Here is a 21,112-nt window from a genome sequence, read left to right on the forward strand (position 1 = left end):
CAGGCAGTAACCAGCTCCTTGTCACTGTCTCCTCAGGCCCCGGTTCCTGCATATCCGGAGGTCTGGGCCATAGCATGGCTGCCCTGTGGATGCCTTGTCAATGCCCCCAGCCTGACCAGAGGGAGGTGGATGGCACTTTCCAGAACCCAGGTGCTTATAGCATTTCCCATGGTTCTGTGATTTCCCCATGTTCTGCATTTCTAGGACATTCCCACCACACCTGGGTAGACCCAAGTTCTCAGTCTGGCTCCATCACATCAGGGTGGCCGAGGGCAGTTGCTCTGTGTTGGTGAAATTGCTGTGGGGGTGTCGGGGGATATAGCCAGTAAAGTACTGAGAGACTAACAAATGGTGACCTAATGTTTTGTTCCATGACTTGCAGGTCCCCTGACCCCTTACTCTCAGGTAGCGCTGGGGTGAGAGTTTCCTTCTGCCCCAGCTGGGCTGGCTTGGTAGAGGTGTGGGAGTGCAGCATGGAGGAAGGCACATGAGTGCTCACTCCTGGCCTTGGATACCATGGGGCCTGGCCTAGAGCACCTCACTCCCAGGGGTTGATTAGTCCTCCCCTGCCCTGGGTGCACACACACACACTTCTCTGGCCAAGCCTGGCTCTGAGCACAGGAAGCTCATCTGCCCGTCAGCTCAGGGATGACTGCCTGCTTTCTGGAGCGGAGGGCCTGGAGGTCCTTGCTGCACAGTTCTTGGGTCACACATCCACATTCATTCAACTGAAGCTTGAGCCAGTGAGGGGTGAGCAGGGCTTTTGTTTTTTTATCCCCATTGCTTTTAGCTAAAACATCCCTTCCGAGTTGACGCCCTGGGGTTTCAGGTAACTCTTGTGTCTCTGATTGGGGCTGGGGAGAATGAGAAACTGAGAGACGGGGTACAGGGTTCTGGCCTCCACTGCAGCTCTGGTCTGTGCAGACTCATGGTCACCAGGAGGCCTGAAGATCCAGACTTCCTGTCAACAGCTACAGGAAATCTCTAGGTTGGTGAGTGCTGATGATGTGAGCCTGCATCAGGGTGAGTCCTAAGGAGCATGGCAAACCAGGCTGGCTCATTCCACCAGACTGCCCCCTGCTGCCCCGGCACTTCCAAGGGCCTGGCAGTATGGTCTGATGGGCAGCATTCTCTGCGGGAGCAGGAGAGCTGAGTTCCAGGGCTGTGTCCTGTAGTGAGACCTTGGGCAGCTCCTTTCCCTGTGAGAAGCTGGCTCTTCTGAGTCCCAGGCCAATGTCAAGTGACAGCCTCTTTACTCTTAGCCAAGTGGGATGTGCTTGCTGGTGTCTGAATTCTCCACAGAGAATGGACATTCAGACACCAGCATGACCAACAGAAGGTGTGGCCTGCCTTAGGTCTAGGAGATAGTGGCCAAGTGGAGACAATAGGTTAGATCCCTGCCTTTGGGGAGCCTGTATTGCTGGAGTCATACCCAGCCTGAGTGTTGCCCTGTACTATGGCTGGAGGACACATTTGGCAGAGGTCATGCTGCAGCTCCCAGCAGCCCAGGGTCCTGGCCTGTGCCCAGCCCGAGCTGCATGGACCCTGAACTGCCTATGGCTTCCTTTGAGAAGGCTGATCCAGAAGGAACCTGGGTGGGGAGGACAAAGGGGGTGCACAACCAGGGTGAGGCTCCCCACTTCCTGTGCCTCCCGTGCTCACAGACCTTTGCCTGCTATGGTCCTCACCAGTATTGCCCCTTCTCTCTTCCTCCATGTGCCCTTTGGCTCTTGCTGTCTTCAGCAGCATCTCAGGGCAGCTGCCCTGATCCTGGAGCAGTTTGTCGCCCCCCACACCTTAGCCAGTCCTGGCATCCCTGATCATCTCACCCTCCTGGCCTCAGGCCCATTCCTGAGGAAGGGCCTTGGCAAGCTTGTGGATGTTGCACTGGAAGAGAGTACAGTGTTGGGAAGTGACAGTGTTGGGGAAGCTGGGGCCATAAGCAGAAGCCATCCTTGGGGACAACTTTCTGCCCAGAAAAACGTGTGGCTTGACTCTGCTGGGGAAAAGATCCAAGCCAAGTGGACTGGCAGGCAGGGCCTGAAGCCTGCAGACACCGGCTTGATTGGGTCCTGGACGTTGAGCCCTGATGTTGGAGCCACACCAGATTCACATCCCAGAATCTGTCCCTCACCAAGATGTGACCTTAGGCAGATTACTTCACCTCACTCAGCCTTGGCTTCTAAGGCTGAGAAATGGGACTAAATGCTTTATTTTATAGGATGCATTTGAGGATTCCATGCAATGTGCCTGACTTGTCACGTTGTGGCACTTTTCCTTGCCTTCCTTGGAGAGCAGACACAGAGAGGGAGGGCCCAGTGCCCTCAGGCATCCGTCTGATGCTTGGGACCAACATAAAGCAGGCAGGGACACAAAGCAGTCTGGAAAAGAGGGAAGGCAGGGATTTCAGTCTTGGGCTCTTGAATCCTTACTGTTATCCAGAGATGGAGCCAGCAGGCTGGTAGTCTGGTACCCCACATCTCCCCTCAGCCCCTCCTCACTAGGGCGCAGTGCCTTGAGGCCTAGGCCAGGGCAGCCAGTGGCTCCAGCTCAGGGAAAGTTAGGCTCACCTACCCTATCCCCTCCCTTGCTCCTGAGGCCAAAGCCAGCAACTCAGAACTGACCCCCCAGCACATGTCAAGGAGCACTTGCAGGTAGAATGGGAGGAGGACATGAAACTGATGGTGGAGTCCAGGCTGTGCAGGCGGCTGAAGTCTTGAGATATGTGCCTACTGCCCATGTAGCCTCCTTCAGCTAGAGCCCAGAGCATAGACAGGAGTGTAGGCTTCCGTCTGATGTACTCTGGGAATGTAATTCTATCTCCTCTTCAGATAGTTGGGGAAACAGTCCATGTCTCACAATTGGATGCTTTTCCCAGTTGTCAGTGGGTTTTTCCATGGGACTCATCCAGCTGCCTTATTAAAATATGCCCCCAACCCCCTAAATGCAAGGAATATACTCTTTTTTGCTCCCTCACCCCTACCTGGACCCTGGGCCAATAGCTGCTCCCAATCCCTGCCCTAAACACTTGGCTGGCTTCCCATGACTTAAGTGTGTTCTCTTGTGTCCTATGGAATCCAGTTCTGAAGAGGTCGGGGAGGACAACTGTGGGAAAAGCCCTGGGCGTCCCTTACAAGGCCTCATCGGTGCTCTGAGTAGGCTGCCATCAAAACAAAGGGTTACACTGTGGACAAGGTTTGAGAACTGCCGGCTTGAGGTGGGAACCCCTTTAACCTCTGCGGGGCAGCATGTCTTTCCCTGTCCACCTTCACTTCTTTTTCTCTCTCTTTTTTCTTTATAGGCTCCTTTTGAATGCTTTATTTTCTCTACTGCCCTGGGCTTCAGCCTTTGTGCAACAGTCTTCATGCCCTAAGCACACACCTTCCTTTTGCCCAGGCAGTGCAGACCATCCCCACTTTCAAGCTGCAACGCGAACGCTGCCTCCTTTAGGACACCTGCTCTGTGCTCTCCCTGCCTCCCCTGCACCAGTGACTTTCTGTCCCATGCCTTCAGAAACCTTCTTATCCCCCTCATCTCTGGAGGCCCCTGTGGGTCTGGCATACCCAAGTTTAGTAAATGTCTACCAGTAAGTTGACTGCATGCATTTTCTGGAATAGAGCTGAGACTTCCCATGTGGCCCATATCTGACCTGGTGGCCCATGTATTCCGGTCATTAGGGAGAGAAAGCCATGAGGACCTGGCCTTCTGCCCAACCCAGGCAGCTGTTCAAGTTGAGCGATGGCTAGTTCGAAGACTCAAGTGCACCTGATCCCTGTGCGACAGCCACGCCAGAACAGGCTGTCCTTGGCGGCCGTAGGGGCAGGCGCCAGGTTTCCTGGAGCTCTTGGCTTCAGCCAGCCCCCAGGGAGAGTGCTGGCTAGGACAGCAACCTGATCTCCCCCTCATGACCTTCTGCCCTGGACAAGCCCCCTGAAACTGGATTTGGGACTGTCAAAGCAAATCAACACCTGCTCTGGTAGGCCGAACAATGACCCCCCGCAAAATGGCAATGTCTTAATCACCTAAACCGAAACATGTGACTGGTACCTTCACATAGCAAAATGGACTTTGCAGTTGTGATTAAGGATCTTGAGATAGAGTATCCTGGATTTTTCAGGTAAACTGAGTATAACCACAAGGGCCTCTGTAAAGAAGGAGGCAGGAGTGTCAGAGTGATGGAAGAAAACGTAACAATAGAAGCAGAGGTCAGAGTGATGCAATTGCTGGAGGAAGAGCCATGAGCCAAGGCATGCAGACAGCCTCTTCTCCCCTGGGGCCTCAGGAAGAATGCAATCCTGCCAACACCTTGATTTTAATTTGAAACTGATTTCAGATTGCTGACCTCCAGAATAGTAAGATGATAAATTTGTGTTGTTTGTTATTTTCAGCCACTAAATGTGTGATAATTTGTTACAGCAGCCATGGGAAACGAATGCAGATTGTGGCGCCTAAAGTAGAGTGCTGCTGTGACGTATGCCTACAAATTGAAGAGGCTTTGGAATTGCATTATGGAAATGGGCAGAGGCTGCAAGAATTTTGAGGATCATAATAAATTGCCTCAACCACCTCTCCTCTGATAGATGGTGTGGCCGGGGAACGCTTCCTCAACCTTCAGGCCTAAACTGCCCAGGCCCCCTTTTTAAACTCATATTTGGAGACAGGTGGCCCTTTCCCAGAGTGAGAAGACTGGAAGACTGACCAGTATGGACCCCAGAAGGGAGTGGGTGAGGAATGGGACTGGGATGTGAGGAGAGAGTGCAAGACTGGCCTCCATGATCTATCTCCAGAGACTGGGTCCAGAGAGGACCTCGGAGACTGGGACCAAGCCTGTTCCTGCTCTCCCGTGGAGTTATGTGATTGGCCCAGGACCCCTTGGGTGTGTGAGGATGGGCAGGGGCCCTGTACTCTCTGGGTTGCAGGTACTGCATCTGTGAAATGAGCACAGCAGCCCCTGACTTTGAGCTGATGGGCCTGGCCCCTCCATGTAAGCCATAGGCCTGAGCAGAGCTGTGTCACCATTCCGTTCCTATGGTGGAATGGGACCATCCCTGGGGTTATCAACCTCCTGGTCCCCAAAACTGAAGCGGCCAACTGGTGCCTTCAGCCCTGTCCCTGTCCAGGCTGGGACTAGGACCTCCCTCTCCAGGGGTACTAAGGGACTCTGGAGACACCATCCCACCTGGCCAAGGCTTGGGGCTCCTAAAGCCAGTCCTAACCCAGGAGCCACATGGAGAGCTGCTGGGAGGCCAGACATGGGCCTCATGCTGGGTTTCAGAACTGAGAAGCTAGGAGACAGACAGCGTGGACACCTGGGTTCAAGCTTGGCGCAAATCACCTGAATGCACTTTGGATGAAGCTAGGAGGGCCTATTTATACCGGAATGGGTGGATCATGGCAAGACTTATGTTCAATCCCTGATCTTTTTTCCCAGAGAGGGATGGGGCTTACTTGAAGTAACACAGCACTTGACTCCTGACTCCCAGTATTGTGCTCTCATCTCCCATTGCTTCCAAGGGCCTGTGGTTAGTTAATTGAGTTAATTAGGGGGTGCTTATATGGCTGTCCATGTAGCTTCTAAACCCAGGGATTCTGACCCATAAAGCCCACTGGGCTAGTTTCATGAGCAGATAACAGCCACATTAGGCCAATTGTAGCCCCTGGGTGTGTGGACAGATCTGGGTCCCATCTGAAGCTCTGGTAGCTGTGGGAGGACAGCAGGATTTCCCTCTTGCAAAATGAGTGGGCGCCTTCCCCTCTGAGGGAACTGGCTGTACAGCCCCCAGCCTCTGCCCCCCAGGGGCCTCCTGAGATATCTGGAAGGACCTATGGGATCTTTGGCCTCATAACCAGGAATCAGAAGCTTCCAATTCTAGGGCCCCCTTTTCTTCCAAAGACCACCTCACACACACAACAGTCCTAAAGGAAAATGGTCAGGAAAGGCGTTTTACAGCTCACAAAGTGGGAAAGGCAGGGGAGCCTACCTACCTCAGTGTCACTGAAAGCCCTGAACTGAGCTGACCTTTTAGGCACCTGCTCCAGCCATGCCTAAAGCAGGAGAGTGAGAGAGCTCAGAGCAGCCCTGCCCCATGGTAGACAGGCCTGGCTAAGTGGCCCCCTTCCCAGGGGCTGGGGTCTTTTCCAGACACTCTACCTCTGAGAGCAGAGGATGTCACCTTATTGCCCCCTCTTGTACTAGGTCTGCAGCCCTCTTCTGGGGCATGTGGTTTGGGAAATGGAAGGATCAGATATCCCCTACTGAGCCCAGGGAGCAGATTGTTGGTACCTGAAGTACTCAGAGATCCTTGTGCTATAAATGAGGAAACTGAGGCTTAGCAGGACAGAGGCAGGGCTGGGGCAGAAAGGAAGCTGCCAGTCCTTCCTTTGCCACCCGAAGACCCCCACCCCACCTTGCTTTCCAGGAATAGGTTCGCTTGCCTGGAAAGGCGGCCAAGTCCCTCTGCTGTTCCTGGAAGTAAATGTGAGGCTAAGCTTTGTGAGCTAGCAGAGCAAACCCTGAGCTGGCACTGCATGAGCCCTCGTTGCTCTCGTACCTCAAAGCTAGGTGAGGGATCTGGGCAGCGCTGCCTGGCCTTCCTCCACCTCCTTGCCTTTTGAGCTCCTGCTAGGCACTGGGCCGCAAGCAGCTGCTTTGCATTTATTAGTTTTAAATCTCACACAACCCTACAGTTAGGGGTTATTTATTTTATTTTGATTTTTCTAGAGATGAGGTCTTGCTGTGTTGCCCAGACTGGGCTCAAACTCCTGGGCTCAAGCGATTCTCTTGCCTTAGCCTCCCAAAAAGCTGAGACTATAGGTGCCCATCACTGTACCCGACAGATGGGGGTTTGGGTTTTGTTCGTTGTTTGTTTTTTTGAGACAGGGTCTTAATCTGTCTCCCAGGCTGGAGTACATTGGCATGATTATAGCTCAGCTCACTGTAGCCTCGAACTGTTAGGCTCAAGCAATCCTCCCACCTCAGCCTCCTGAGTAGCTGGGAATACAAGTGCAAACCACCCTGCCTAGCTAATTTTTATTTTATTTTTTGTAGAAACGGGGTCTTGCTATGTTACAAGGCTGACACATGGGCTTTTTAATTGTCTCCACATTGCAGTTGAGGACACCAACACTCAGCAGGGTGCAGTTATGGGTCAGGTTGCACAGCTGGACTGGAAGGCAGGATGAGGCTGCCATTGGTGCCCATTTGACTCTCAGAGACACCGAGGCACGCATAACTAGGTCTTGGGCTGTCCCCTACAGAGCTTAGTGCAGAAGTCACTTGGGCTTGTGGACCCTTGGAACAGGAGCAGGGTTTCCAGGGCTGTCCCTAGAGGGCTTTCTAGAAGACCTGCAGCTGCTCCTGGGTGCGTCTCCTGAGGTATAGGGCCAGGGACTCCATCTCTCAAGCCCTACTGTGTGTCAGGCACCAGGGGGATGATACCAAGTGGAGGGTCCTATAGAATATGGTGCATCCTGCGCCAAGTACTTCCAGGGTTATCTTACTCAACCTCCATGACATCCTGAGAGATGGAGGCTGTGAACCCCCTCATTATACCGAAAAGGAAACAAACAGGCCAAGAAACTCGCTCATGTGCTGGCTGAGCTGTGATTCTGACACAGGTCGAGTGACCTGGAGCCGGAGGCCTTGGGTGTCGCACCAGGCTTGAGGAGGGGTGGACAGGACAGCCATATACCAGGCAGTAGGGACAGTCTGGGCAAAAGCCTGGAGTCCTGCAGACACATGGGTAGGGATGTGTAGGGGTGAGGTAGTGCTGGGGGGTGCCCTTGGCTGAGCTCTGAATGCCTTTCTGGGGACCAGGGACCTGAAGAGGTTTTTGAGCTGAGTTACAGGGGTAGAGAGGCATTGAGGCTGCTCTTTCTGGCTGTCAGAAAAAGGGGGCTGGGGCAGGAGGCTGCAACTGTCCAGGGTGTGGAGGCAGCTGGGGTCTGTACCAGTGGCATCAGATGTTCTGGAGCAGATATGACTCAACCATCGCTGAGGGGTTGGATGGGGGATGACCAGGACCACAATGGGCCCAGGTATCTGATTGGGACCTGGGGTAAATGGGGCCACCCTGAGTTGGAGACTGGGTGCTGGGGACAGTTGCGGAGTTTGACAGTGTGGGATGCCTTCAGAATATCCCAGAGGCAGTGTCAGGGCATCTGGAGATGCAAATGTGACCATGTGGGGACACAGTCCAAAGGCAGCCCTTGAAGTGGAGTTGGGAAGACCACTCTCCTGGGCCTGAGTGCTGGCAACAACAGTACCGGGCACCTGGCACTAGTTTACACACTGTCATAAATCCATCTGTCGGCACGTCAGGGATCCCTTCTTTGGCCCATTGTACGGATGAAGGGACTGAGGCTTAACCTGCCCAAGGTCACATACAGCTAGCAACTGGCCATGCTGGAGTTTGAACCTAGTCCTCTGACATCCCAGCCAGGATAGGGGTGAGCAGGCTGTAGGGGCCAAATGCAGCCCAGGACCTCAACCCCCACAGGGGCCTCAGGATCCAGTGAGGTGCCCCACAGCCAACGTGGCCTTCAGGGTGAAGGGGAAAGTGATGAATCAAACAGAAAGCAGCAGACGCGGATGAGCTCTCTCCCCGGCAGTCCAGGCACCAGATTTTCACACCCACAGTAAAGGGGCCAGGCAGAGCACTAGGTGTGGGGCAGGAGAGGGCAGTGAAAGTGGTTGCCGCTGAACCCAGACTCTGATGTACTCCGGATATGGGTGGCACGGACTGACAGACACCCAGCCCAGTTCCACACTGAAAGCTGACTGCATCCAGCATGTGAGGATATGAAGTTTGCCTTGTCAGGGGGAGCATTTCAGGTCCCTAGGCCTGTGAGGTTCTGGGATGAGGCACCAGATGAATGAGTCTAAAAACCCTTGTTGGAGACACTCCACAGCTCAAGAACTGACCATAACTCCCTACTCTCTTGGCCCGCACTGAAAGCCACTGTTTCTTCATCATTCTGCTCAGCCCTCCTGCCTCAGCCCCGTACAGCTTTGGAGCTCCTTCTTTCAAAGCACATTTCATGTGCAACTCAAATGTGTATTTTTAAAAAGATAAAGGGAGCATCTTGTTAGCATAAATGTATTTTGTAAGTGCAAATTCTTTCTTAGCATGAGAGGCAAACAGCAGTGAACACAAATGTTTGAACTGGGGGCTGGGATGGGAGCTGTAGTCTTATGTTGGTCTCAATGTCCAGTTTCTTTCAGTGTTTGATTTTGGTCCACAGGACTAAGTGACCGCTCATTCTCACAGGTGAGTGTTTACAAATCCTAGCTCTGTGTCTGAAACCCACCTTGCAGCCTCTGATTTACAGGGACAGTAAGAGAAGCCTTCTTTCAAGCTCAGCACAAACCCTGTTCTCTGAGCACGTAGGAAGGATTCTAATGTGTCATAATTTGGATCTGTGCCCATTTGAGTCTGTATGTGGTTTTTGAAATTGGGTTTTTTGTTTTTCAATAATTAAAAATATGAGCTGGGCATGGTGGCGCAAGCCTGTGGTCCCAGCTACTCAGGAGACTGAGGCAGGAGGATTACTTGAGCCCAAGAGTTTGAGACAGCAGTGAGCTATAATCTTGCCGCTGCACTTCAGCCTGGACATTAGAGTGAGACCCTGTCTCTAAAAAAGTAATTTTAGGCTGGGCATGATGACTCATGCCTGTAATCTCAGCACTTTGGGAGACTGAGGCAGGCAGATCACTTGAGGTTGGGAGTTCAAGACCAGCCTGGCCAACATGGTGAAACCCTGTCTCTACTAAAAATACAAAAATTAGCCGGTGCAGTGGCTTATGCCTGTTATCCCAGCTACTTGAGAGGCTGAGGCAGGAGAATTGCTTGAACCCAGGAGGCGGAAGTTGCAGTGAGCTGAGATCGTACCATTGCACTCCAGCCTGGGCAACAAGAGTGAAACTCTGTCTCAATAATAATAATAATTTTAAAACATATTTTCTTTCATTTAAAAATGAAAGAAAAGAAAAGGAAGAAGGGAGGAGGAAGCAAGAAATAGAGAAAGGGGCTGGATGCAGTGGCTCACACCTGTAATCTCAGCACTTTCGGAGGCTGAGGCGGGTGGATCAGCTGAGGTCAGGAGTTCAAGACCAGCCTGGCCAACATGGTGAAACCCCATCTCTACTAATAATACAAAAATTAGCTGGGTGTTGTGGCTCATGCCTGTAATTCAGGAGGCTGCGGCAGGAGAATCGCTTGAACCTGGGAGGCGGAGGTTGCAGTGAGCTGAGATTGTGACACTGGACTCCAGTGTGGGCAACAGAGCAAGACTCTGTCTCAAAAAAAGGGAGTGAAAGGAAGGAAGAAGAAAAGAAAGAGAAGGAACTCCTAGGGGTGGTTGATGCCCCGTGTGACCATTTCCTCACCAGAGGTCTGCCCTGACAGCTCCAGCCCCCACAGTCTAAGGCTCCCAGCACTCCCACCCAGCATCTGTCACAGCAAATGAATCTGGGCTACATGCTCCTGGGAGCCCCACCTGGCTCCAGTATGGATGCTCTAAGTACTCCATCCTGGATCTGTGGCAGGGGGGAAAGCCCCAAGCAGTAGACATGGGCTAGGGGCTTCCCCAGGCCGTTGGTTGTGCCTCCAGGGGTGGAAAGACTGGGGAACCCTGTGCCCCTGAAAGCCCGGAGTTTCTCTGGTTCTGGGAACCTTAATTTCTGGGAACTGATTGTGCTTTGGAAAAAGAAATGAGAAGCAAACCCTAGGGCCCCAGTATCACCCCTCCTTTCTGTCTTCCTTCCGCTCTGTCACAGCCGAGAGCTCAGTACCTCAACCTCCCTAAGGGCCACTGGGTGGAGCAGAATTCAAGGTCAGGCGAGGACACAGCATCTGGAATGAGTCCTCCTTTCCTGTCAACAGCCTCCGTGAGGGGTCCTAGGATTGCTGAGGGCTGAGACCACCTTCCCAGGGTTGGGAAAGCGGTAACAGGCTCTCATCTGACCTGTCTCACCTCCTATCTGCAGGCCCATCACTCCTGCACAGTCATTTTTTGAGTACCAACTGTTAAACCAGGCCCAGGAGGTCAGATGGTTCAGGTGGGGCCCTGCCCTAGCAGAACTCATGGGCTTGGACATAGACTCCTCCTAACAGGCTCCTCATGAGTGGCTGGGTCCTTCTGATTTTTCTGGTCAGCAGTGGGGAGCCATGGGAGTATCACCCCTCATGATACCATGTGGACCCCTCATGGTCCGTGTCTATAATCACAGGTGTCCAAGCAGGGCCTCCCTTGGATGGGGGAGCTCCAGGCTCTGGACACCAGGTCAAGGTTGCATGCACACGTGAGTGTGTGTGTGTGTGTGTGTGTGTGTGTGTGTGTATCCACATCCCTGAACTTTTTGGCTTCATGTTTGGGGCTTGGCACCCCCTGAGAACCACACTCCATTGACCTCTGGGAAATAGAGGCTGGTGATCCTCCCAGCAGACCCACCTGGGAACTAACCACAGGCTCCTCCCAAGCTTCACTGACCAACCCCAAGATTTCCCACAATACCAGTGCTTTGCTTGGGCTGTGCTGGGCACCTGGAACGAATTCTCCCTGCCACCGTCTCTCCCTGATTCCTTGAATAAAATCCAGCCTTCCAAATTTTACTCAAATGCTTCTACTTTCTCTGACCCCTGGAACTTTCCCGTTACCAGCCTCCCTCCAGCATCTGTCCCCTCATTCCCACCCCCTGCTTACCTCCCCACAAAAGCCAAAAATTGACCCCTAGAGCTCAAGACTCAGGGTGGAGGATCTTCGTGGCTGGGGCCACACCCAGGCCAACCCAGCCCTTCAGACTCTGCCAGTCACAGCAGGGTGGGCACTGGAGCTGGAAGAGGAAACAGAGCCTCCGCCAGAGTCACCACCTGCCCCCAACCTGCTTCTCCTCTGAAGGCCCAGCAAGGTCCTGTGTGCCCTCCAAGGACAGAGGAGGCTGCTGGCTGTGGCTGTGGGAGGTGGCCTGGAGCACTGTGCTTGAGGCAAAGCTGGCCCTGTGGAGTTTGAGTTTGCCATTCCAGCCTTTATTTACTCCGCTGTACCTTGAGCACCATCAACTGGGTGGCAGGCCTGTGCCTGTATTTGGCAGGGTGGGGGGTAGGAGCCAAACAAATAGTAGAGAAGCCTCAGGTCTTTGGGGTGTTGCCCCTCCACTACATGGCCCCGGACTGAGTTCTCTGCCGTTTTGCAGAGCTCTTCCCTTCCACTTGGTCTTTTAGGAGGGGCCAAAGAAGCTGCCTTTACCCCATGAGCTCTGAACCCTCTCCTATCTGGCTGTCCCCTCATCCTCTCACCACCCACTCCTACTCCCGATGGGAGCCTCCAGCCCGGCTTAAGAACCCTGCCCGTAGCTGCACTGATGCCCTTGGCTTTGCTATAGGGAATGAACACAGCCAATTCACTCTGGGACAGCCAGCTTGCATCCAGCCCCGAGTGCAGAGGGGCCAGTTTAGGGAAGGACATCAGGACCTTGCCTGTGTACCTGGCTCAGGGTCCCCAGAGAAGATTTGGTGGGCTAAGGGTGGGCAGGAGAATACAATTCACAGCCAAAAGGAAGGTGCTTCAGCTCCCTACTTCTCATTTCCTCTTACCCTGGCTGCACCAGGGCCATGCCCCTAATGGAAGCTTCACTTTCCTGCTTATCTAGTCTCAGATGTTACCGTTTTTGTTGTTATATATTATACAGAGATAATATAATATAATATATAAGATAATATAACATAATAGATAATATAACAATATATATTATATTATATATTATATGGGCAGGCTGTCAATTTATGTGGGTTTATCTTATAACTTTACACCTTTTTGGTTTCTCTTACAAGATTTGCTGTTTGTTGCTTCTCTCGATTTTTCTACATTGACATTTTACCACTGAAAGTAACGACAAATTTGTCTTTTCCTTTCTAATACTGATAGCTCTTATTTATTTTCCTTGTTTAGTAGCTTGGCTGAGACCTTCAATACAATATTGAAAAACAGTAATGACTAGAGTATTTGCATATTGTTTCTCACTCGGGTGCCTCTGGCCCCTCCCTGTCAAGTGCACTTGCTATTGATTTGGATAGATGGCCCTTTTCTACTTAAAAACGGTTCAGTCTAGTTCTAGCTGACTCTGATTTTTGTTTATTTTAGAGGCTTTTTTTGTTGTTGTTAGAATCTTTCATTCATGCAACAGACCTTCAGTGAGCTGATTGCCAGGACTATGTGGTACAAAAGAAAAATTGACATGGTCCCGACTCATAAGGAGTTCATGGCCTGTTGGAGGACAGAGGCAGGCAAATAGATCCTTATCCTTAGGCCATGGGGCTTGCATTCAGCCACCATCTGCTGGCCCTGCTGGGCACCAGGGATGGGCACTATTCAGGCAGGCCCCCATCACAGTCTGGTGGGGTCCAAGCAGCTTACATTCCCTCTCAGTCAAGTTCCCACAAAGTAGTTGCAATGCTGAGCTGAGGTTTTTTCTGCTGCAGAGGCCAGGTGGGTACATAACCAAAAGTGCCTGAGAGTTAATCCCCTGGAGCAGCCTGAAACCAAGGAAGAGGGAGAGTCAGTAGACACATGCCCAGCTCCCTCACCCCTTGGGTGGGACAACCGTGGCTTGTGTTTGCTGCCAGCTCTCAACTGAAGACTGAGCCTCAGTTGCCTACAGAAGGAACCCACTCATTAACTCACCTACCTCCTTTGGCTTCATTTCCTTCCCTGTCTCACCCCTTCTCCCATTTTATATCAAGAGCTGTGAAGGCTGAGATTTTATCCAACTTTCAGGCAAACAAGGTAGTCTATCATATTCTCAAGGATCATGGCAGAAGGCACAGAACTCCTGGTTCAGAAACAGAGGACAGATTATTGTTTACAGTAACAGCAGTAGACAGGGTAAAAGCATTTTCTGGCACCACTTCCCTGAACCCCAGTTCCCACAGAGTGATGTGATGATGGCCTGGCGATGCCTGCGGATGCATTGGATTGCATTACAGTGGAGAACCCTGAATTTAGGGGACCATATCTTTTATAATAATCTGCAAGCAAACCTGCTAAGCTGGGAGATGTTATTTTTAGGAATATGGGACAATAAACAAATCTGCCTTTTGCCCTTTGTCTACTAAGGTTACTCACTATAATAATCACCCTTGTAAAGATTGTTTAGAACAAGGGCAACCAGTGCTTCTACTGGCAAGTATACAGAAATAAGAGAGAACCATGGGGAATTGTCTGTCGATACCCTAATGGTGCTTCTTGGCATCACCTCCCACATAATCTGTTTGCATTTGGATGCTTGTCTCAGAGTCTGTTTCTGGGGAGAAACTGAAGATAGAGAGACAACACTACACGGGCATCAGTGTATTTCTGGGGTGACTCTCTTTTCTCTGGACCTGTCCTGCAAATAACGCAGGGGAGCCACACAAAGGAAGAGGTTTCCTCCCCTAGGATCAATACTGCTGGGACTCCAGGGCACGTGCTCTAAAGGACTCTTAGAATTTCATTTTTAATGTTTAATATTTGGTCCACTTGGTCTGTTACCACTCTCTTCTTCTCTTTTTTTTTTAGACAAAGTCTCACTCTGTCACCAGGCTGGAGTGCAGTGGCACGATCTTGGCTCACTGCAATCTCCAACTCCCTGGTTCAAGCGATTCTCCTGCCTCAGCCTCCCGAGTAGCTGGGATTACAGACATGTGCCACCACAACCAGCTAATATTTGTGTATATTTTTTAAGTAGAGACAGGGTTTCACCATGTTAGCCAGGATGTTCTTGATCTCCCGACCTCGTGATCCACTCGCCTCTGTCTCCCGAAGTGCTGATTACAGGCGTGAGCAACAGCGTGCGGCCCACCACTCTCTTCTAATCTGCCTGTGACCTGTTCCTTAGAGTATATCACAAACATACAAGTGACCAATTTCCAATAAACTGATTAAAGAATTCATGTGCATTCCCATCACTGTGACTTGACAGTGCTGGTGCAGCATGAGACAAACCTGAACACCCACTCTGTGATAACACCGTTTACGTTCCAGGGCAGCGCAGGGAGGTGCTTCGGCTGACTGCAGAGCGAACACGACTTCAGCCTTCACAGAGAATTTGACTGTGAGTAGTGAAGATTTCTTTTCTTCTCTCTCTGTCTTTTTGAGAAGAGTTTTGCTCTGTCAGGCAGGAGTGTAATGGCGCAATCACGGCTCAGTGCAGCCTCAAAATCCTGGGTTCAAGTGATCCTCTGACCTCAGCCTCCCAAGTAGCTGAACTACAGATATGCACTGCCGTGCTTGGCTGATTTAAAAATTTTTTTTGTAGAGAAAGGGTCTCACTATCTTGTCCAGGTTGGTCTCGAACTCATGGACTCAAGTGATCCTCCCACTTTGGCCTCCCAAAGTGCTGGGATTGCAAGTGTGAGCCACTGCACTCTGCTAAGATTTCTTTTTATAAAAACATTTAGCAACATTTAATAACAATTTCAAAAAGTTAAGTAAAATTTTAGTTTAAAATCTTCTTAATTTAAATTGCAATATGATTATAACTTATAGTTTGTCTGTTTTGCCTCAATTTTATTAGGTGATTTTGATTACTTAAGTAATTTTTCAGGCTGGGTGTGGTGGCTAATGTCTATAATCCCAGCACTTTGGGAGGCTGAAGTGGGTGGATTGCTTGAGCTCAGAAGTTCACCACCAGCCTGAGCAATGTGGCGAAACCCTGTCTCTATAAAAATTACAAAAGTTAGCCAGGTATGGTGAAGGGTGCCTGTAGTCCCAGGTACTCCAGGGGGCTACAGTGAGAGAATCACCTAAGCCTGGGGAAGGTCGAGGCTTCAGTGAGTCATGACTATGCCACTGTACTCTAGCCTGGGAGACAGAGTGAGACCCTGTCTTTTTTTTTTTTTTTTGAGATGGAGTCTCACTCTGTCCTCCAGGCTGGAGTGCAGTGATGTGATCTTGGCTCACTGCAACCTCTGCCTCCTGGGTTCAAGTTATTCTGCCTCTGCCTCCCAAGCAGCTGGGACTACAGAAACATGCCACCACGCTCAGCCAATTTTTGTGTTTTTTTGGTAGAGATGGTGTTTTGCCATGTTGGCCAGGCTGGTTTGAACTCCTGATCTCTGGTGATCTACCTGCCTCAGCTTCCCAAAGTGCTGGGGTTACAGCCATGAGCCATCACGCTCAGCCCCTGAGACCCTGTTTAAAATAATAATAATAATAATAATAACAACTTTTTAGGCCAGGCACAGTGGCTCACTCCTGTAATCCCAGCACTTTGGGAGGTTGAGGTGGGAGGAGAACATCCCATGGAGCAGACACTGGGTGGTGGGCCTAGGCTGTCAGCAGGAGTGAGTGGCCACACTGGGGTGGGAGGCAGGAGGTCGGTGAAGTTTGAGGTGTCAGTGAACTATGATCACACCGCTGCACTCCAGCCTGGGTGACAGAGCAAGACCCCCCAAAAATAATTAAAATTAAGGGCAGGCACAGTGGTTCACATCTGAAGTCCCAGGGCTTTGGGAGGCCAAGGTGGGAGACTTGCTTGAGCCCAGGAGTTTGAGACTGGCCTGGGAAACATGGCAAAGCTCCATCTGTACAAAAAATACAAAAAATTAGCGGAGTGTGGTGGCACACACATGTAGTCCCAGCTACTTGGGAGGCTAAGGTGGGAGGATCACTTGCGCCCAGGAGGTCAAGGCTGCAGTGCGCCAAGATTACGCCTCTGCATTCCAGCCTGGGCAAAAGAGTAAAAACCTGTCTCAAATAATAATAATAATAATAATAATAACAATAAAGTAAATTAAGAATAAAAATAACTTTTTGGACTATAACATATTTTAAATTTTAGATATATCTCATTTAATCTAACATATTTTTGTGCTCTTGAATATAATGTTTTATTTATTTATTTATTTGAGACCGAGTTTCACTCTTGTCACCCAGGCTGGAGTGCAATGGTGTGATCTCAGCTCACTGCAACTTCTGCCTCCCAGGTTCAAGCAATTCTCCTGCCTCAGCCTCCCAAGTAGCTGGGATTACAGGCGACCTCCACCACACCCAGCTAATTTTTTGTATTTTTAGTAGAGACAGTGTTTCACCATGTTGGCCAGGCTGGTCTCAAACTCCTGACCTCAGATGATCCAGCCACCTTGGCCTCCCAAAGTGCTGGGATTGCAGGCATGAGCCACCATGCCTGGACAATATTTTATTCTAGTCTTTTAAAAAATTATTATTATTGTTATTTTTTAAAGACAGGGTCTTTCTCTGTTGCCCAGTCTGGAGTATAATAGCATAGTTGTAGCTCACTGTAAAGTTGAATTCCTGGCCTCAAGCAATCCTGTCACCTTGGCCTCTCAAAGCGCTGGGATTACATGTGTGAGTCACCTTGCCCAGCCCTATTTTAATCTTTTAAATTATTACTACCAAAAGAACAGTAATAGTGTAGAAGTCTTGACTGCAACAACATAATCATTTTACTAGGACAAAGACAAGGAGAATCAATGTTACAGAATAAATACAGAATACCTTAGGAACCAGGCAAGCCTCTATTCTCCCTTAAACCTCAGGTCACTGAACACCTGGACATAAGTGATAATCATTACATTTCATCATTTTGGGTATATGCTGACTTTCAGACATAAAAAAAAACCATAGATTTATGGATGTTTTTACTGCTACGAAAGCTTATTTTTTCAGTAGGAGGATAGAACACATTTTATTAGCAGCTTGATTTATGGTTGTTTAATATTTAGATTCTGGTCTGTGGGCCTCCATTTGTCCTTTTGCCCAGAGCACTGCAAACATCAAGGCCTACGCTCCAGGTGTGCCCACAGGTACTTCTTGCTGTAAGAGAGACCAGAGAAAGAGCTCTCCTGGGACTCATGTCTCCGTGGGCTCATGGTGAAGCGGGAGCTGGAGGGGTGAGGTAAGATCCAGGGGAAGATGCTGGGGAGAAACAAAAATCACCAAGTCTACACATTTCCTCCTTTCAACGATTTCGTAAGGCAAGTGATAACGTTGTTCCCAAAACAAAGCGGGAGGCCAGGCGCCGCAGCTCACGCCTGTAATCCCAGTGCTTTGAGAGGCCAAGGCAGGAGAATCGCTTGAGCCCAGGAGTTCAGACCACCCTGGGCAACACGGTGAAACTAGATCTGTACAAAAAATTAGTGGAGTGTGGTAGCACACACCTGTAGTCCCAGCTACCTGGGAGACTGAGGTGGGAGGATCACTTGAGCTCAGTAGTTAGAAGCTGCAGTGAGCCGAGATTGTGCCACTGGACTCCAGCCTGGGCAACAGGGTGAGACCTTGTCTCAAAACAAAATAAAACAAAACAAAAAAACAAAAACAGAATAGGAAACTGAGGCTCAGAGAAGGTTCATGACTTGCTCAAGTCATGGCACAGGATGCCTAGCTCTAGAACCACCTGTAGTAGGACACTGGTGTCCCCTGCAAACCCATAGCTCTTTCTACTCAGGTCACGTGGGCCCCAAGTCAGCTTTATTCACATCGGGCTCTTTCTAGCCACGGCCAGCCTGACCTGGGTGCAGGCACCAGGGCCTTTAAGTGACAGAATGCAGCATTCCCACCCACTGCCAGCTGTCCCAGGTAGCCTCTGAGAACTGCCTCTCCAAAGTACAAGCACAGCAACAACCTGTGTCCCTGGGCTGCCCCCACTGCCCTCCTACAGGGGTGGGAGGACCTCTCTGCCATAGCCCCACCTCACAGCTGCCACCCACACACTGGGTCCTAGCCCTTCTGAACCCCAGCATCGACCCCACCTTCTCTGTGCCATGGGGTTGGGAGGGTAGGAGGCTTGGAGCTCTGCTCAGTGAGGGCCAAGGAGTGACCTGAGGGTGGGAGGAAAAAGGCAAGTTCTTGCCGACACCCGTGTCCCGCCTTGGCCAGGGGAGGTTCCCCATTCTGAGGGTAAATGGGTCATGAGTGGCTAAAAGGTTGTCCTAGTGCCTCCCAGCTGTGCCGACCCTGACCAGCTCACTCAGCACCCTCAGCCAGACTTCCAGGCCCTTGCTCTGACAATGCTGCCCCTGGGATCCTGTGATGGGAACACTCATGGCCATTCCCTTGAAATGTGGCCAGACCTCAACCCAGTCCCAGACAGGTGTCCGTGCCCACCCACTGCAGCCTCTCCTCTACATTCTCCAGGCGGACAAACCAAACCTCCAACAGGCCAGAGGCATGTCATGGGTGGCCTGATGCCGAAGCTGGGGCCTGGGTCCCCTGCTGTGGGACAGGGAACTGTGGGCAAGACAAGGCTGGCCTGAAGGAGTGACTAGAGCCAGAGGCTGCCTGCCCACCAGCAAAGGGGGCTCAGTGAGCAGGGCCTGGCACTGCTGACCCCACCTTGCTTCCCCTCCTACTCTCCCTTGGTTCTTCACACCCCAGCTGCCCACTGGCCCAGGCAGGACACTCCCATCTAACCTCCTGCTTTCACTCTGGACCCACACCCACACACTGCCTCCACAGGTCCACATGCCCTTTTTTTCTCTACTAACACCTGTTTCTGGTCATCCACTCTGTGCTAGGCTGGACACTGGGAACTTCAGAGCTCATGCTAGACCTAGCAGCGGGATGGAGGAGTCTAAGGAGGCCCCTGCAGTCAGGGAGGGCTTCCTGGAGGCAGAGACCCAAGCTAAGGGCTCAGCACCCTCTCCACCAACTTACCCCAGGTCACTGGCTGTCCTCTGATCCTCACTCCCTGGAAGGGCCAGCAGGTTCCAGGAAGCATCCCCTCACCCTGCAGTCCTGGTTCCAAGAACTGCAGCTTTTGGCAGCATTTGCTCAGATCCTTTCCTAGAACTCAGGGCCTGCTCTGCCCAGACTGCTGGGGTCTCAGAGGGCAACCAGGGGGGGCAGTGGGGAAGGGGGTGCTCTGGGGGTTCCTCCTTAGGCAGAACATCCCACGGAGCAGACACTGGGGGGTGGGCCTAGGCTGTCAGCAGGAGTGGGTGGCCACACTGGGGTGGGAGACAGGAGGTTGGTGAAATACGGGCACTTTGCCAGTCAGCCATGGGCTGCCGGCCCATGAGTTCTCCCTGCACACAGAGGAGGCCCACTCCCTAGGTCCAGAACTTGCGCCAGCTTGCCACACTCCACCCTCCACCTTCCCGCTCCCCCCACTAGCCTGGCATCAGGGTCCCATCCCATAGGGAATCAGCACAGGCCTTACCCTCAGAGTAGGCCTTCATCAGATAACCTCCAAAGGGCAGGCCAGGGCGCAGGACAGGCAGCAAGTTCTGAGCACAGAAGCGGGATGGGGTCGTCAGTCTTGGGGGACTTGGAAAGCCGTGACACTTGTGTTATTAATCCTGTTATAATTTTACCTTGCCTGGTTAGAACTGAATGAATCACCCCACCTCACACACCCCCAGCGAGTTGGGTCAGGTGAATGGGGGACAGGCCCTGATAAGTGGTCAAGGACAGGGCCCAACTTCCCTCAAGGTCACCGGGCCTCCCCCTGGGGCGTGTCCTCCACCCGCCACCTCTGAGCTGGCACCAGGCCTGCCCAGCCGCCTGGGACCTGCCAGATCACGTTGAGCAACCGGTTCCTGAGAAGCGTTGAAGGCAGTGTGGTTTAAAATTAACTCCCCCGCTCCCCCTCCCGCCTGCGGCCTCCTCTGAGTTCTTGGAAGAGGCGCTCTGCTCTTCCTGGGAAGAGGCCTCCAGCCGCAGCTGCTGCAATTCTGGCGAAAACACCTCACCCAGGCTGGGGGTGGGGGGTGCCCACACCAGGCTTTCTCTGCCCTCCTCAAGGCTCAGGGATCCTCTGGATCTAGCACCCACTCCGGTTACTCACTGAGACCCAGAAGAGAAAGGGGATGATTGTCAAGGTGCTGGGAGCGGGTGTTCCTGCCCCCAAAGTCCACAGCTCCCAAGCAGGCGCCTCTGGGTAGGAGAGGGAGTGAACTGATCCCACAGCAGCAAACCCAGGACCCTGGCCTACTCTGAGCCATATATGTCCTGGAGAGAAGCAACAACCAGCCCAGGGCCACCCAGCTTCGCCTGCCCTTATAAGCTCAGCCTGCCCACTAGGTGCCAGGCTGATGGTGCTGACCTAGCAAGGATGCCCGGGAGCACATCCGCACAGGCACTCACACACCAGGGTTAACAGTACTTCTGCCAGGGA

The 21,112-nt window shown here is 51.7% G+C and overlaps 1 protein-coding gene and 1 long non-coding RNA gene across 10 annotated transcripts in view; one reads left to right on the forward strand and one right to left on the reverse strand.

The window, feature by feature from the left end:
• Positions 1-21,112, forward strand: part of HEMK1 (HemK methyltransferase family member 1) — a 37,298-nt gene that overhangs the window by 10,922 nt on the left and 5,264 nt on the right. For 5 of the 8 annotated variants that reach the window (XM_012467842.3, XM_064367133.1, XM_012467843.3 and 2 more), the window contains one exon: positions 37-4,567. In XM_012467842.3, coding sequence (XP_012323265.1) covers positions 37-73 — 37 coding nt within the window. In that variant the 3' untranslated portion in view covers positions 74-4,567. Of the gene's footprint in view, positions 1-36; positions 4,568-21,112 lie in introns of those variants that run through there. The other 3 variants (XR_001109852.2, XR_001109853.2, XR_001109855.3) reach the window with 3 other exon arrangements.
• Positions 2,165-20,428, reverse strand: LOC105727742 (uncharacterized). 2 transcript variants are annotated; one of them, XR_001109856.3, is made up of 3 exons: positions 20,156-20,428; positions 13,681-13,828; positions 2,165-2,381 (listed from the first exon to the last, which is right to left on the reverse strand). It is a non-coding gene; the product is annotated as an uncharacterized LOC105727742 (long non-coding RNA). The 2 variants fall into 2 exon arrangements; XR_002477999.1 differs by lacking the exons at positions 2,165-2,381; positions 13,681-13,828 and adding an exon at positions 17,424-17,913.

This window comes from Aotus nancymaae, unplaced genomic scaffold, assembly GCF_030222135.1.
Source record: "Aotus nancymaae isolate 86718 unplaced genomic scaffold, 86718_ANA_hifiasm-v0.15.2.pri h1tg000067l, whole genome shotgun sequence".
Taxonomy (NCBI): domain Eukaryota; kingdom Metazoa; phylum Chordata; class Mammalia; order Primates; family Aotidae; genus Aotus; species Aotus nancymaae.